Source organism: Octodon degus, unplaced genomic scaffold, assembly GCF_000260255.1.
Source record: "Octodon degus isolate 3935 unplaced genomic scaffold, OctDeg1.0 scaffold00061, whole genome shotgun sequence".
Classification (NCBI taxonomy): Eukaryota; Metazoa; Chordata; class Mammalia; order Rodentia; family Octodontidae; genus Octodon; species Octodon degus.
The window spans coordinates 8115959-8129724 of record NW_004524637.1 but is presented as its reverse complement, the minus strand read 5'-3'; the positions used below and the strand labels follow the sequence as shown (position 1 = coordinate 8129724).

Sequence of the window (13766 nt, the reverse complement as noted above, 5' to 3'; positions counted from 1 at the left end):
GAACAAGCTTGGCAAGGCATCAGGGACCGCGGTTCGATCCCCCAGCACCACATGCCAGCCAGCCCCGCCCCCTGGTGGGCTGAGCTGGCCACACACACCCCTCTCTCTCTCTCTCTCAAATAAATAAAAAAAGTAAAAAAAAAAAAAAAAAAAAAGCAGGTGAGAATTCTAGATGTTGAAGTAGTCCTGAAAGTGGCAGTCTTCTAGGACACACATTTGTAGGTGCTGCTAAGACACAAGTATCCAAGAAGTATCACTCATAGTACCACCTAGGAAGAAAAGTCCGGCATCTTTTGCCAAAAGGAATCTTTCATCAAAAGGATTTTTGTTTTTAAAAAAAGATCATGATAAAGATTAGCCAGTAGCTAGGGGATCTTGCCACACCATTCCCAAAATTAAAACAAAACCGAGACAGTGATCATTTACTAACTACGAATAATCAGAGAAATTTTTTTTTTAAACATTTATTTGTGTGGGGGGGGCCAGCTCAGCCCACCAGGGGGCAGGGCTGGCTGGCATGTGGTGCTGGGGGATCCAACCGCGGTCCGTGTTTTGCCAAGCTTGTTCCAAGTAGGTGCTTTAGACCACTGAGCCATCTCACCAGCCCCAAGAGAAATTTTCTTTCAAACCCAAATATCACTGGGGGCCACGTACAAATATTAAGTGTATGTCACATACCTTATGGAACGTGCTGTCAACAGCCACAAGAGCTGCTGAGCTATGATGCTATGTGCTTACTATTTAATGACTAAAAGATGCCCTCTAGTCTTCGAAAGTGCACAAATTATAAATATGAAAAAAAATAAATAAAAAAATAAAGAATATGAACATTACCCAACAGTGCTTAAATCCACACTGATTTGTATCGTGTATACAAATTTGTATATTTTGATAGTGGTAAAATTCCATGTAACTGTTTCAGACAGTAAAATAAAAACCTTCTGAATTTCTGATAAAAACTATGGAACGACCCCTACTTCTACAAACATGCACACACGCACACCAAACTGTGTATAGGATTTCAGAGACACTGTGTATTTCCTGACGCCTGTTGACCCTGTTTAAAATAATCATAATTTTGACCTTGGGGATACTATTACACTGCAGTGCTATGAGTTTTCTTTTAATAGACAACTCAATTTAAGATTCTCAGTATTTTTTTAAAGAGGTAACATTTGTAGGTGCTGCTAAGACACAAGACTCCAGAAGTCTAAATGGAATAAAGAAAGGGTTTTAAGGCTTGGTCAAAAATATTCTAACAAGCAAAAATGAGAGGATTTTCGTAAAAGTAATCCGACAGCACACCGGATGAAGAAGGCTTAGATGGCGAGGACGCCGAAGCCAGGTTCAGGTATAAGTTCAGGGCTCTCTCATCACGGCCAAGTTGTGCATCTCCCCAGTCTCAGTCCTGAAGAATTCTCTCTAGTGAACAGCCCAACGTTACGAATCACCATGGCAATTCTGTCGATAGGGATTCAGGTTTTCACCACAGGCTGGTAAATAGGATCTGTGCCGTGGCACAAACAGGGTAGAGGGACAATGGAAGATCTGGCCAAGGGTGGGTGGGCTGGCACACTCAGGAGGCCCCCAGGAGAAAAGGGGTGATGACTGACTTGGGGAGGGGGCAGTGGGAGTACCGAGAATTGAACTGACAACCTTGGACTTGCCAGGCAGGAGCTGTGCCACTGAGCTACATGCCTGGCAAGACTAAGCAATAAGCAGGCTGAAAATATCCAAGGGAGACAGATGCTCCTGCCCTACCCAACAGGCCCAGACTATAGAGAACCATGGACTCAACAACTAATGTTTTGATAGTTTATTTTTTAAGAAAACTACTAATTAAATGTTATACCTACATTTAATGTGTATTTCATAGCCTCACAAAAGCTTACAGGTCTTATGTCCTTCATGGTACAAATACCAGAGAAGCAGCTACTTTTAGATGGAGCTAACAGCACACAATGTTCACTTCCCTCGATTATTCCTTATAAACAGAAGAGCTAGGACAACAAACACTCTGTGTCTGTTTACAGAGCATCACCCTTCTCCTGGATTTCCTTTTCTTTTTTTGGGAGGCGGGGTACAGGGATGCAGCTCGGACTTGTGATCCTCCTGTCTGTGCCACCCCAGCGCGGGAATCACAGGCGTGCACCATCAGGCCCCGGGTTCCACGGCCAGCACGCCATGTGGCACCGGGGATTAAACTCGGGACCTTGCAGGCGGCAGGCAGGCGCTTATGCCACCGAGCCATCTCCACAGCCCCCAGCCCTTGTATTTTCAACTGAGCAATTTTAATGTTTTTGTCTTAAATCCCCAAATATGTGACTTAATATTAATAGGTTGGGGTTTTTTTACTTAAATATTGGGCTTGATATTTTCATACTACCTTGAGACAGTTCAAATTGCGCAAAAGATATGTGCACAAAAGCAAATTTCTTGCAGTTCGCTCTGGCCATCTGAAAGTAGTCACGTGCGTCGTCTGGCTCCTGAATGCTGGAAGGAGAGATTACAGGGAGTCTTTTGTTTTTCTTGTTTTCTTTAAGGAATAGCATCCTAAACTTGGAAACTCTTCATTATCTATATCAATATCCAATATCTACTGTCCAAAAGATAACAGATATTGCTTTTTTCTGTATGAAATTACATACTAAGTTATTTTTTCCAATCTTTTTACGCACAGTCTAAAACATGTACTTTTTGGAAACATGTATATAGGAAAGGAAAGAAAGTTTACATTAATTCTTTGCTAATTAAAAGCAAAAATATTTGGTCTAAAAATATCAATTTAGCAACATGTTTTCGTCTTGCCTCTGCAATGCGGTTATACATTATGCAGTCTAGCTAGTTAAATGCAGTCAAAACGCTAACACTTACGCTTTTAATTCGGCAAATCTCACTTGAATCCGAGCAAAGCTCTCATTCTGGCCATATTTATCTGGAGGAAGTGCTTCAATTGCTTGACTGTAACGACCAATTAATTTATTTAGAAGCGCATCATTTAGAGGGACGCTATTTTTCTCTAGTTTGAGTAAGAAACTCAACCAGTCCTCCGGGTTGTTCGCCATCAGCATGATCTGGTTAACAGTTCCCGAGTTATCTGAATAAAGAGAACACCACGCATCATAGCAGAGACGGACACGAGCAACGGCAAGCCGGCCTGGCCCTTTAAGTTATCTAACATGAGCAGTACCTGGCAGCATCCACATACACAAACCCCACATGATATTTTTTTCTGGGAATGTAACAGTTTACAGTAGGAAACTCCATCAAGGATGTAATGCATCAAAAACTCAGAAACACTGCTCAAGTCTGAGTATAACTTTCTTTTTATAACTTTACCATTAAATGTTGTTTCTATGTACCTCAAACTTACTTCTAAATCCAAAGTAAACCAGCTGGGTCATTTTCTCCTGCCTCCAAATTGCCTGATTTCCTCCATGGCCCTGCTGATTTCCTGGCCCCATCAGCCCACAACTACCTCGGTCTAAATCTCCAGAATTTGTAGGACTTCTTGCACCTACCAGTTTCCTCCCTACGGAACTCTGATAGAAACAACTGAAATGATGCTTAGACAGATGTTTCATGCGGTGATATACTTTTTATTTTCTTGAATGCTGTTTTATTTAACAGATAACTTGGATGTCAGTCTCCCATTTCGGATACCTCAGCCATTACTAAACGTTAAACTCAGATTTCTAGAGAGCCTTTATCAATTTCAGTTGCCATCCACAAACCTTCTTTACTTTTGCAAACAAAATTACTGCTTCTACTTTCTATTCAAACAAAATACCTTCAGAATTCTGCTCTTGCACTTTCAATGTAACCTGGTCTGATCTCAATTTTCCAGTTTTCTCATTTCTCTAACAAATACAGTGTTGACTCAGTTCACAAACTTAATTCCTCTCACGATTCTGAGGAAAGGGCAGCAGCTATGTTCATCACCGGACGCGCAGATTGAGGAGAACGGAGACAAACTTGTACTAAATTGTTCATGAATGGAAGCACTTGTAAACCAAGGCACGACTGTTGGCCATGAAATGTCTTAACACGCTTTCACAAGCCTGGTATAGCGGCTCATGACTGTAACCCAACATCAAGGCAGGTCTGAGGCCAGCCTCAACTATACAGCCACATCCTGTCTCAAAAAACAAACCCACGTCTTTGCTACCCATAGTTTTGGAGGTGTGTTCCTTCACAGGCTTTCTAGTACTTCTTCCTTCCTCCAGTCTACAGAAAAAAAAAAACAAACCATCTGTATCTTTATTATGCTAATATGGACACGGGATAAGCAAGTGTTACAATGTAGCACAGGGAATACATAAATTCTCAGTACTTAATGTCTTACATCACAATTCTTAAAGTTGTGTTTAACATTTCCAGGGTACTGAGAACCAATGATATTTAAGCAAGTATTCAACTACCTTGGCATTCAGGCTTGTTGGTAAAAGACACAGGTGATGGTCTATTATGACTACGTGACCACAAAACTGTAATTTCCTACGTTGTTTCAAAGCAAATATCGCCTGCCACCAGGACTAGATTACAGATTCTTCTATTTATTTTTAATCTCTCAAAATACTTTAATGGTTACTACTGACATAACAAACATCCAAGAGTCACCACTCAAATGCCTCAGCCATCTGAGATGTAAGAAAGAATGGGCTTCTGAACTAGTAATTTTCGCAAGGCTAGCATGTGAAACCTTGGGCACTTTGACTCATTATCATTCAATAAATATTTACGCGCTTATGGTATGCTAGACAGGCACCATTCTAAGTTTTGGGGATAGAACACAGCAGGTTAAAACACCTGCCTTCATGAAGTTCACATTCTGGTGGCAAAGAAAGACAGTAACCAAACACATGAGCAGGTTATATGGAGAGTGATTAGTACTACAGCGAAGAATAAGAAGGCAGATAGAGGATACACTCACTCCAGTAGAAAGATACCCTGAGCAGGTAAGCTAGGAAAGGGCTTATTGAGATCACGTTTAAAAGATGAAGTGAAGGAGGCAAGCACGTGTGGGCAGACATCTGGGGACACTGTTCAAGGCAGGGGTCAAGGGCAAGGGTTTTGGAGTCTAAGTGGGTCTCACAGACCAAAGAGACATTAGGGAAGCTACGTGGCCGAACAGAGGGTTAGAGTGGATATGAAAAAGTCCAAAGGAGAAATAGGAAAATTCTTCAAATAAAAATAATTCAGTGTTTGATGTTAAATTTTTGTTGTTCTTTTTGCTTTGAAACAGGGTCTTGCTACATAGTTCAGACAGGCCTTGAACATCCTATGTAACCCAGGCTGGCCTCCAATTTGCAGCAACCCTCTGCCTCAGTCTCTCAAGCGCTAGGATTCCAGGTGTGCACTGCCATGCCCAGCTCTTAAGTAAAATTTATCTGTAACTTTATTAAGATTAGTGGTTTCCTTAGTACACCACAAAAAAAGGGGGAGGGGGAGGTATACCTACATAGCCAACAATATTGTAAGAGTTAAGAAAACTCCCTGTGAGCATGCTAATAAGTAAAGTTTCATGTTTCCAGAAGGCAGAAAATCATGGGCTATGTCCAAAGAGGTTAAATGACAAAGTGCACTAACACGGCCAAGTGCTAGATACAAGAAAGTTAGTTACATGTCCACCGACATTCAGGGCGTAGCATCTCCTTCTTTACCTTCGGGGAGACCAGCAGTTCTTATTTTGAAAAAGAGGCAAAGGAAAACTCACCTGTTGTATCAGCAGAGACTTTATTCAAGCTTAGTTCATCAGTGAGATCTTCGTTCTTGAATTTATTTTTAATATCTCTCACTTTGTTCATTATGGAGTCGATTGTCAGTTCTCTGCCACTTACATCTTCAGCTTCCATTTATAAGCTGCAACTGGCCTTTTAGAACCCAGAAGATAAAGTGTCGTTAAACAGACCTAAATACAGGGCTGTAACTAGAGAAGTGCCGGTGGAGCTCTGTGCAGAAAAACAACAGACACAGCTTCGTATGCTCAAGAAGGTTTCAAAAGGCCCACTGCACCTTTCCTTCCCAATGTAACTTCAGTTGTATAGAAGGAAGCTATTCTCTGGAACTCGCGGCACAACGCGGCTGCCCCACCCACCCCCTTACATTTTTTTTTTTCTTCTATGCATGGAATGATTTTTATTTCACCCTTTTCTAGAATTATTTTCTCGGGTCATCACAATGTTCATATATACACATATATATATCCTGGAGTTTTCACCCGGATTGTGGTAGCAACAGGTAAACAATCGTTTTGGTAATGTAAATAGTTTGTGGTCGGTAATAAGAGTAGTTTCCTAATTCACTTGCTTTATGTTAATAAATCTTCACTTTGAGAGTACTTTTAAAGCAGAGTAGGGACATCACATTGATAAACGAGATTCACAGGATTTGTCTCTGCGTCCATCCGTCTGGCGGAATCACGACCCGCTGTCTTAATCACGTTAATTACAGAATCGCGGAACTCCCGCAGTCCCGAGCGCTCGCCGTCCGCACAACGGCGCGGCCAGCTCGGACGAGCTTCCGCTCTCCTTCCTCGGGTCAGTCTCACCTCTGTGACTTTCCAACGCCAAGTCACTCGGGGTCACTGGAGGTTAACAACCAAAAGGCCGCACGGCGCGCGGCGAGACGTCACCCCGGCGGAGCGCTGCCCGAGCGCCGCCACCGCCGCCCGCCAGCTCTACCTAGCGGGGCGCGCAGGGCAGCCTCCGGGGCGCCCTCCCCGCAGAATTCCCATCGGGCCCGCGGCCGAGGCCCGTCCACACCCACCGCGGGCGTCGGGGCCGCGCTTCCCGCACCGCCCCTCCTCCAGCCGCTCAACCGCGCCCTCGGGCGCCCTCTCAGCTCGGAACGCCCGTCTCGCCCCAGCCCTCACCCACCCGGCCGCCAGAGCGCCAGACCTGAGGCCGTGACTGCGCCTCGGGGCGTCTGCAGCGACGAACGTACCTCCGCTGCCGCAGGAAAAAGAAGACAAACCGACCCGGAGCGTCCCTCCGCACACACGTTTGAATTTCCCCGCCGCTCTCGCCGCGGCCCCTCATTGGTAGCGGTCGGTCACGTGACAACGCCGGCCCTGATTGGCTCCCGGCGCAGCAAGGCCCGCCCCCGCGCGCCCGGCCAGCGGGCGCTGAGTGGGGCGGGTCCCGGGGGCTTGCAACTGGTGTCGCCGGCTTTGCAATGTCCGGATCCGCCCCGGGTCGGGACCGGACGGTGCACCGCAGGTCGCCTGCTCCTGCGCTCCTCCCCGCCAGGCGGGGTTCGAGGCGGGTTGCGGAAAGCGTTTTGCGCAGCTCCGCGGTGGGGCACCCGCCGCCGCGCTTCGCCCTTGAGCGTCAGTGCTCCTGCCCTTGCACCCCGCGAGGCTCCAAGCTCTGTCCGCAGGCGCGCAGCTCCCGTGCAGCCGGCTTGCGCCAGCACTGCGCAGCCGGGACCAGCGTCTCCCGCCTGCCGTTGCGGGCTTGGCGTCCTTGGATCGCGGGGTCGGGCCCCTGCGAGAGGAGCGGCGACTCTTGCGATGCGGGTGGACCCGGCCGGCTGCAGGGAGACCTGCGCTTGCCTCCCGCGGGCCAGCGGCGTCGCGTCACGCCCAAGTCCTCCTCTGCTGGGGCGCGTCTCTCTGCCCCAGCAGAGCCCCGGGATGTGCTGTGCCTGGTCGGCGAAAGGCCACCCTTGACTTGGAAGGAGTTCGCTGTGCCACGAGCTGTGGCCCCAGATTTCTTTGGGGCCTAATCGCAAAAGTTGGCCTATTTCCTAAATATGCTGTTGCTGGATAATCTGATTGTAACGTTTCGTCTGTGCATTCACCTTTTTTCTGAACGCCTGTAGGCCTGTATCAGTGAATACCATAGCTATGTGATGGTAGAGAAATGTATACTTCCAGCTGAGCATGCTTCTGAACTGCGTATGTACGTAGCCATTGCCTAGCTAGCAGGCCTACTTAAATATTTCAGAAGATGTGCACGCAGCCCCTAAGCATCCACCTAAATCTGCTTCTTAGGAAATGTTGCCTATAACTCATAATTTAGTTATTCCAATTCTTTAGGCCCACAGTCATTGGGTCATCTTCCCTGCCCCCACGTCTAGTTCATAAGCAGCTTGAGTGGGATCTTTCAGGAGATATTCCTGGCATGCTGGCCCTTCTCCCCTCCTCCCCTGTCACCTGAGTAGTCCAGGACACCTACCTGCCTTACCTGCTTCACTCTAGGGACCTCCTGGCTGGTCACCCTGCTTGCCCATTACTTCACCTCAGGTTATTCTTCAGCACAGGAGAATAATTATAAATCATGTTATTCTTGTGTTCATGGTCTAGCTCACATTGAAGTCTCGAAGTTCCCGCAAAGGTCTAGAGCTGTGTGCTTAATACGCTTCTAGCCCTCTGTGGCTGTTGAGGGTTTGAATGTATCTACAGTAATCAAAATGCTAAAGTGTTAAATTAATTCACCTTAATTAAATTTGAAAGCTGGCATATAGTGTAATTATTGACAAGGTTGGAGCGCTACTTAAGACCTCAGGTGTTGGTTATTCAGGATACATTAGTTAACAAATGACAAGAAAAACAGTATCCTGACCTCCTACTTTTTTTTTTTTTTCCTCCGTCCTAGATGCTTGCGTTCAAGTTAGCAATTTTAGATACAACTGAAACTCTTGTTAGGTCCAGCTGTGTAAGAAAGGCATGTTAACTAAATTCAAATTCTCTAACAAATGAATTTTATACACTTATTTTTTGTTTCTGTTATGCAAAAATTCTACATATGTAGAACTATATAACAAAATATTCTAGAAAAACTAAACAATATTGAAAAAATGTGTTAACAATTTATAAATATTACCCAAGAAACATTATTAGCAATCTCTGAAAAGTCATAATAAAAAATCTTGCAATAATAGAAAACCAAAAATGACAAATGTTACTGTTTTAAAAGTAAAATTTGGAAGGCATATATCTACAAAATCTTTTTTTTTTTTTTTTCAGAACCGGGAATTGAACTCAGGCCCTTGCACTTGCCAGGGAAACACTTATCCCATTGAGCCATCTCCCTGGCCCCATATCTACAAAATCTTGAGGCAGTTTTTAGCCCAATATCTAAGTAAATTATAGTGCTCACTCTGGCAGCACATATATTAAAATATTAAATAAATCATAGAATTTTTGAAGAAAAACATCTAGGTGCAAACAAGAATTCATTAAAAATGGATAAAATAGAATACACTAAATTCTCTTAATTTTTTATAAAGAACATATGTTCTAAACTTTAGCAAAGAGTGATTTATAAAAAAATGCTTTTTTAAGGGTGTGGCATGGAAGTTCCACACTTAATGTCAGGGGATTCTACAACTTGCACTCCTGTTCTCAAAAACCCACTTTGAGAGAGTTTAAGGAACCTTGGGGTGCACCCAGCAGAGCTCTGACTTTCATCTTTTTTACAACTAATGAAAGAAAAGAAAAAAAAAGTGACAATGAAGGTCCCAAGCTCCTCCAGCGACAAGAACAGCCGAGTTTGTCAGGAAAGCCAGCATGACGAAGTCCTCCAGCAGAACAGCCTCCCTAACAGCCTCTCAACAATCTCTCCAGTTCTGCCTCTGGTGTGACCTGCAACAACCCTCAGGTGGGCCTCCTGCACCCAGTACCACGCTAGTTCAATTCAGCTGGGTGTAACAAGTTGACCACCAGTTAGCAATCCACTACAAGTGTCTTTAAAAATATTATCAAAAGTATGGTGAATACCAACATCAAGGGACATCCAGTGCAAAGGGAAGCTTGTAAAAATAAAAATTGAAAGAAAAAGAAGAGGAAGAGGAGGAGGAGAAAGAAGAAGAAGAAGAAGAAGAAGAAGAAGAAGAAGAAGAAGAAGAAGAAGAAGAAGAAGAAGAAGAAGAAGAAGAAGAAGAAATTAGCCTGTGCCCCCACTTTATTCACCAAATCTACACTGTACAACTATACAACTTCTGGCTCCTTCCCAAAGTCAAAATGACCACGATGGGTAAGTGTTTTTTAATCAATTCAGGACCTTGAGGCAACCACAACAATGTAACTCAAGACACTCATAAGATGACATCCAGAACTGCTTCATAAAGCATCAACAACAATGGATGAGTGTGTGAGTGGTGGGTATTTGAGCAAGATTAATAGCAAAGTGTCTTCTATTTGAATAAATATTTTTAAAATTTTAGTGTTCATTCATTTTTCAATCATAACTTGTCTACACATTTAAAAGGCACAACTTGATAGGGTGTATTTTGTTTTGTTTTGGTTTGGTTTTTTTGGAACCAGGGATTGAACTCAGGCCTTTGTGCTTGCCAGGGAAGTGCTTATTCTACTGAGCCATCTCCCTGGCCCCTACTTGATAGGTTTTGATATAGGTGTACATACATGAAGCTAATAAAATAATCAAGGCACTGAACATATTCACTGCTCCTTCAAAATTTTCCTGTGCCAGTTTGTTTTATCCATTCCTATATATTGCTCTCCCTAGAGCTGCTGTTAATTTAAGCTGTCAGTTTATATTGATTTGCATCTCCTTTAATATTACATAATGTAATGTAACATAATCAGAAGCACACAATAAATACTCATCTTCGCCAGCCCTTCTCACTCAGTATTTTTATTTTGAGATTTATTCATGATGCCCCTTGTATCAGAAGTCCATTTCATTGCTTAGCAGTAGCCCAATTTATTATAAATAAAGCTACTAAGAAAATTCACACACGTCACTATATTTAATTTTCTCTTGAATAAATACATAGCAGTGAAAGGACTGTGACACACAGTAGGTATATATGTCGACACATTACTTTGCAAATTGGTTGTAATCCTTCTGTATTTTGTAAGTCAGCATTGTATAACAGTTACAATCTCTTCACAGTTCTACAACATTTGGTTTAATCTCTTAAGTTGAGCCATTCTAATATGTGCAATATTGTACCTCATTCATATTTAATGTTTTCTAGTTTGTTTGGCGTTAATTTTAATGATACGTGCTTTTGAGTATGTTCAAAGTATTAACTTGCCATTTGTTTTGCAAAATGTTCAAAATTTTGCACATTTTGGAAATTGAATTATTTGTTTTCTTAGAGTTCTTTACATATCCTGGATTCAAGTAACTTATTATATATTTGATTTGACACTATTTTCTTCATTTTGTAGCATGTGTTTTCATTGTCTTAATGGGGCCATTTGAAGAATAGTGGTAATTTTATTCTTATTAAGTCCAAATTGTTTCTTCATAAATCTTGAAAATATTTGGCTTAATCAAAGGCTACAAAAATTTTCTACTTTTCATTGGTAAGCTATAAAAACATTACTATTATGTTAATTATCCATTTTAATTAATTTTGTATAGAGTATAAGGTAAGGATCAAAATTTACTTTTTGAGGCTGGCCAGATAATTCAGCAGATTAAAACGCCTGCTTAGGCAAGCACAGGGTCTGGAGTTTGATCCCTGGCCTGCTGGGCTGGCACTACCCTCAGGACACACTGAGATGGCGACTGTGACTGGGCGTGGTGGCTTGTGCCTATAATCCCAGCACTTGGGAGGCTGAAAACAGGAGGATCACTATGAGTCCCATCTGTGTAGTGAGGCCCTATAGACCCTGTACTGAATACAAAACAATTTTTACTTTTTGCATATGGAAATACAGTTATGTTAATGCTATTTATTTGTTCTTTTCTTTTTTGTGTGGTACCAGGGATTGAACTCAGGACCTTGTGCTTGCCAGGCAGGCACTTATGCTGCTGAGCTGTCTCCCCAGACCTCAAATGCTATTTGTTGAAAATTCTTCTTCGTCCACAGCATTGGTTTTAGATCTTTGTTAACAGGTGTCCATGTACATAGAGATTTAGTTCTGCATTTATTTTGTTCTACTCTTTCTGTCCATCTTTGTGCCAATACAATCCTGTTTCAATTACTTTATTTGTTGACAATATATTCTCTCATTTTCCTCTCACCTTGTAAGAAAAATGGACCGCAGTATAAGCTGCAGGTTCGAGTGGGGAAAGGTGTTTGCAGTGGTGGGCTGCTGACCAGGAAGTTGGGCTGTCAGTCAGTGAGGACAAAGCGTGTGTGCACACAGTGGTGGTTGTGTACTGATAGGCCTGAAAGGTGTCTCACACCAAGGGCATTCTGACACCGTTCTGCTCTGTTCCTCCTTCCTCAGATCCTCCCAAGTGAGTAGGGCTCTGCAAACAAACGAAAGTACTTTGAGAAAGTCTATAGCAGACCAAATATTTAGACCAGCCCGAGTCTTCACATGGCGGAAAGGGAAGGGCAGCCTGCTAAAGCCACTTCAATCCCGTTCTTGAAGGCAGAGCCTCCACAACTTGCTATTCCCTTCATGTGAGCACAGTCTGCAGCTATCTTCATTTATTTATCTGTGTATACTCTTCTCCCTTTACCACACCAGCTGAGAATTAGATGCCTATCGACTTGTTCCTTGTTGCGCTGTACACAGTGAATGCTGTCTAGCACACTGGAGGGAGTTAATACAAACTGTGACATGAGTGAATTTGTCTGCCTTGTGTACCAGGTTGTTACTTTTATAAGAACTACCTTGAGGTCTATTTTGCTCATTAATAAATCTCTTGCATTCGTGAACTTAATGAATATGCACCAAATAAACGTGCAATAAAAATCTACATGGGGAAGACCCTTTGACTAGATATTAAGTAATGTAGCCACATCCTCCTTCTGTGGATTTGTGGGCTACATTTCATCTGGGGTGACAAAGAAAACACTAGTGAGAACAGTACTCCAAGGTACTCCTTGGCCTCTCTGTGCCTTCAGGGTCCTTTGAAGACTGCCCAGATTGCAGGGCCTGTTTTCCCTATCTGCATATTGCTGGTCCCCAGCCCTTAAGAGGTTCTTCTTAGGACCCGCCAGATAGCTCAGTGGACTAAAGCACCTATATAGGCAGGTGCAGGGTCCAGGTTCGATCCCCCATGTGCCAGGCTGGCCCCGCCCCCAGGGTGCGCTGAAATGGTGATTGAGGCTGGGTGTGGTGGCTCCTGTCTGTAATCCCAGCACTTGGGAGACTGAAAACAGGAGGATCACTAGGAGTCCCAACTGTGTAATGAGACCCTGTAGACCCTGTATTAAATACATTTAAAAAATTTTTTTTCTAAAGGTTCTTCTCAGCATTTGTAAGAGCCTCCAAGAAGTCGTTCACCATGACCAGTAGTACATGTAGCCTTACTGATGGCCCCGTGACATTGTTGATGTCACATTTTCCTTCCCAGTCATCTCTCTGTCTGTCTGTCTCTCTCTCAGCAAGGAACTCCAGGGGTTCACGAAAAATTTCATCACACTGTGTGAACATCTCCAAAGCTCCCAACAACAAACCTTTGGGATTTGTGACAAATTGGGAGTTACCTCTATTAACCTGAAATAAATTTGCCTTAAATTTGTCTCAATACTTACATGATAAAGTTTGGCCTAAAGTGGCCTCCATAAGCGGCCTCCATACTTAGTAAACTGGAACCCAGATTGACATACAAACCAACCAACCAAGTCTCTGACATGTGAGTTCCAGCCAACCACAGCTGCAGGCCAAACAGACCGTGTCCCTAGGAGGGAAATGCTAAATGTAGCCAATCAGGTTCTCTCTGTATGTCATGTGCTTTTCTCTGGCTGTAAATATAGCCTATACATGGGGTGAGGTGGGATACATTGAACCATCTTTGGCCTGGAGTGTTATCCTGTTCTAGAAAGTTCTCCTTGCTTGATGCTAAATCAAACTGGTCTCTGTTTTTCTTTTAACACAACCCTCTTTG

General features: G+C 43.3%; 1 protein-coding gene across 1 annotated transcript in view; it reads right to left on the bottom strand.

The window, feature by feature from the left end:
* Positions 1-7018, bottom strand: part of Ttk (TTK protein kinase) — a 53781-nt gene extending 46763 nt beyond the window's left edge. Inside the window, exons 1-4 of the mRNA XM_023718717.1 lie at positions 6946-7018; positions 5717-5873; positions 2875-3097; positions 2387-2493 (exon numbers count right to left, since the gene is read on the bottom strand). Of these exons, the coding sequence (XP_023574485.1) occupies positions 2387-2493; positions 2875-3097; positions 5717-5855 (469 nt within the window). The 5' untranslated portion in view covers positions 5856-5873; positions 6946-7018. The remainder of the gene's footprint in view (positions 1-2386; positions 2494-2874; positions 3098-5716; positions 5874-6945) is intronic.
* Between the last annotated feature and the right edge of the window lie 6748 nt (positions 7019-13766).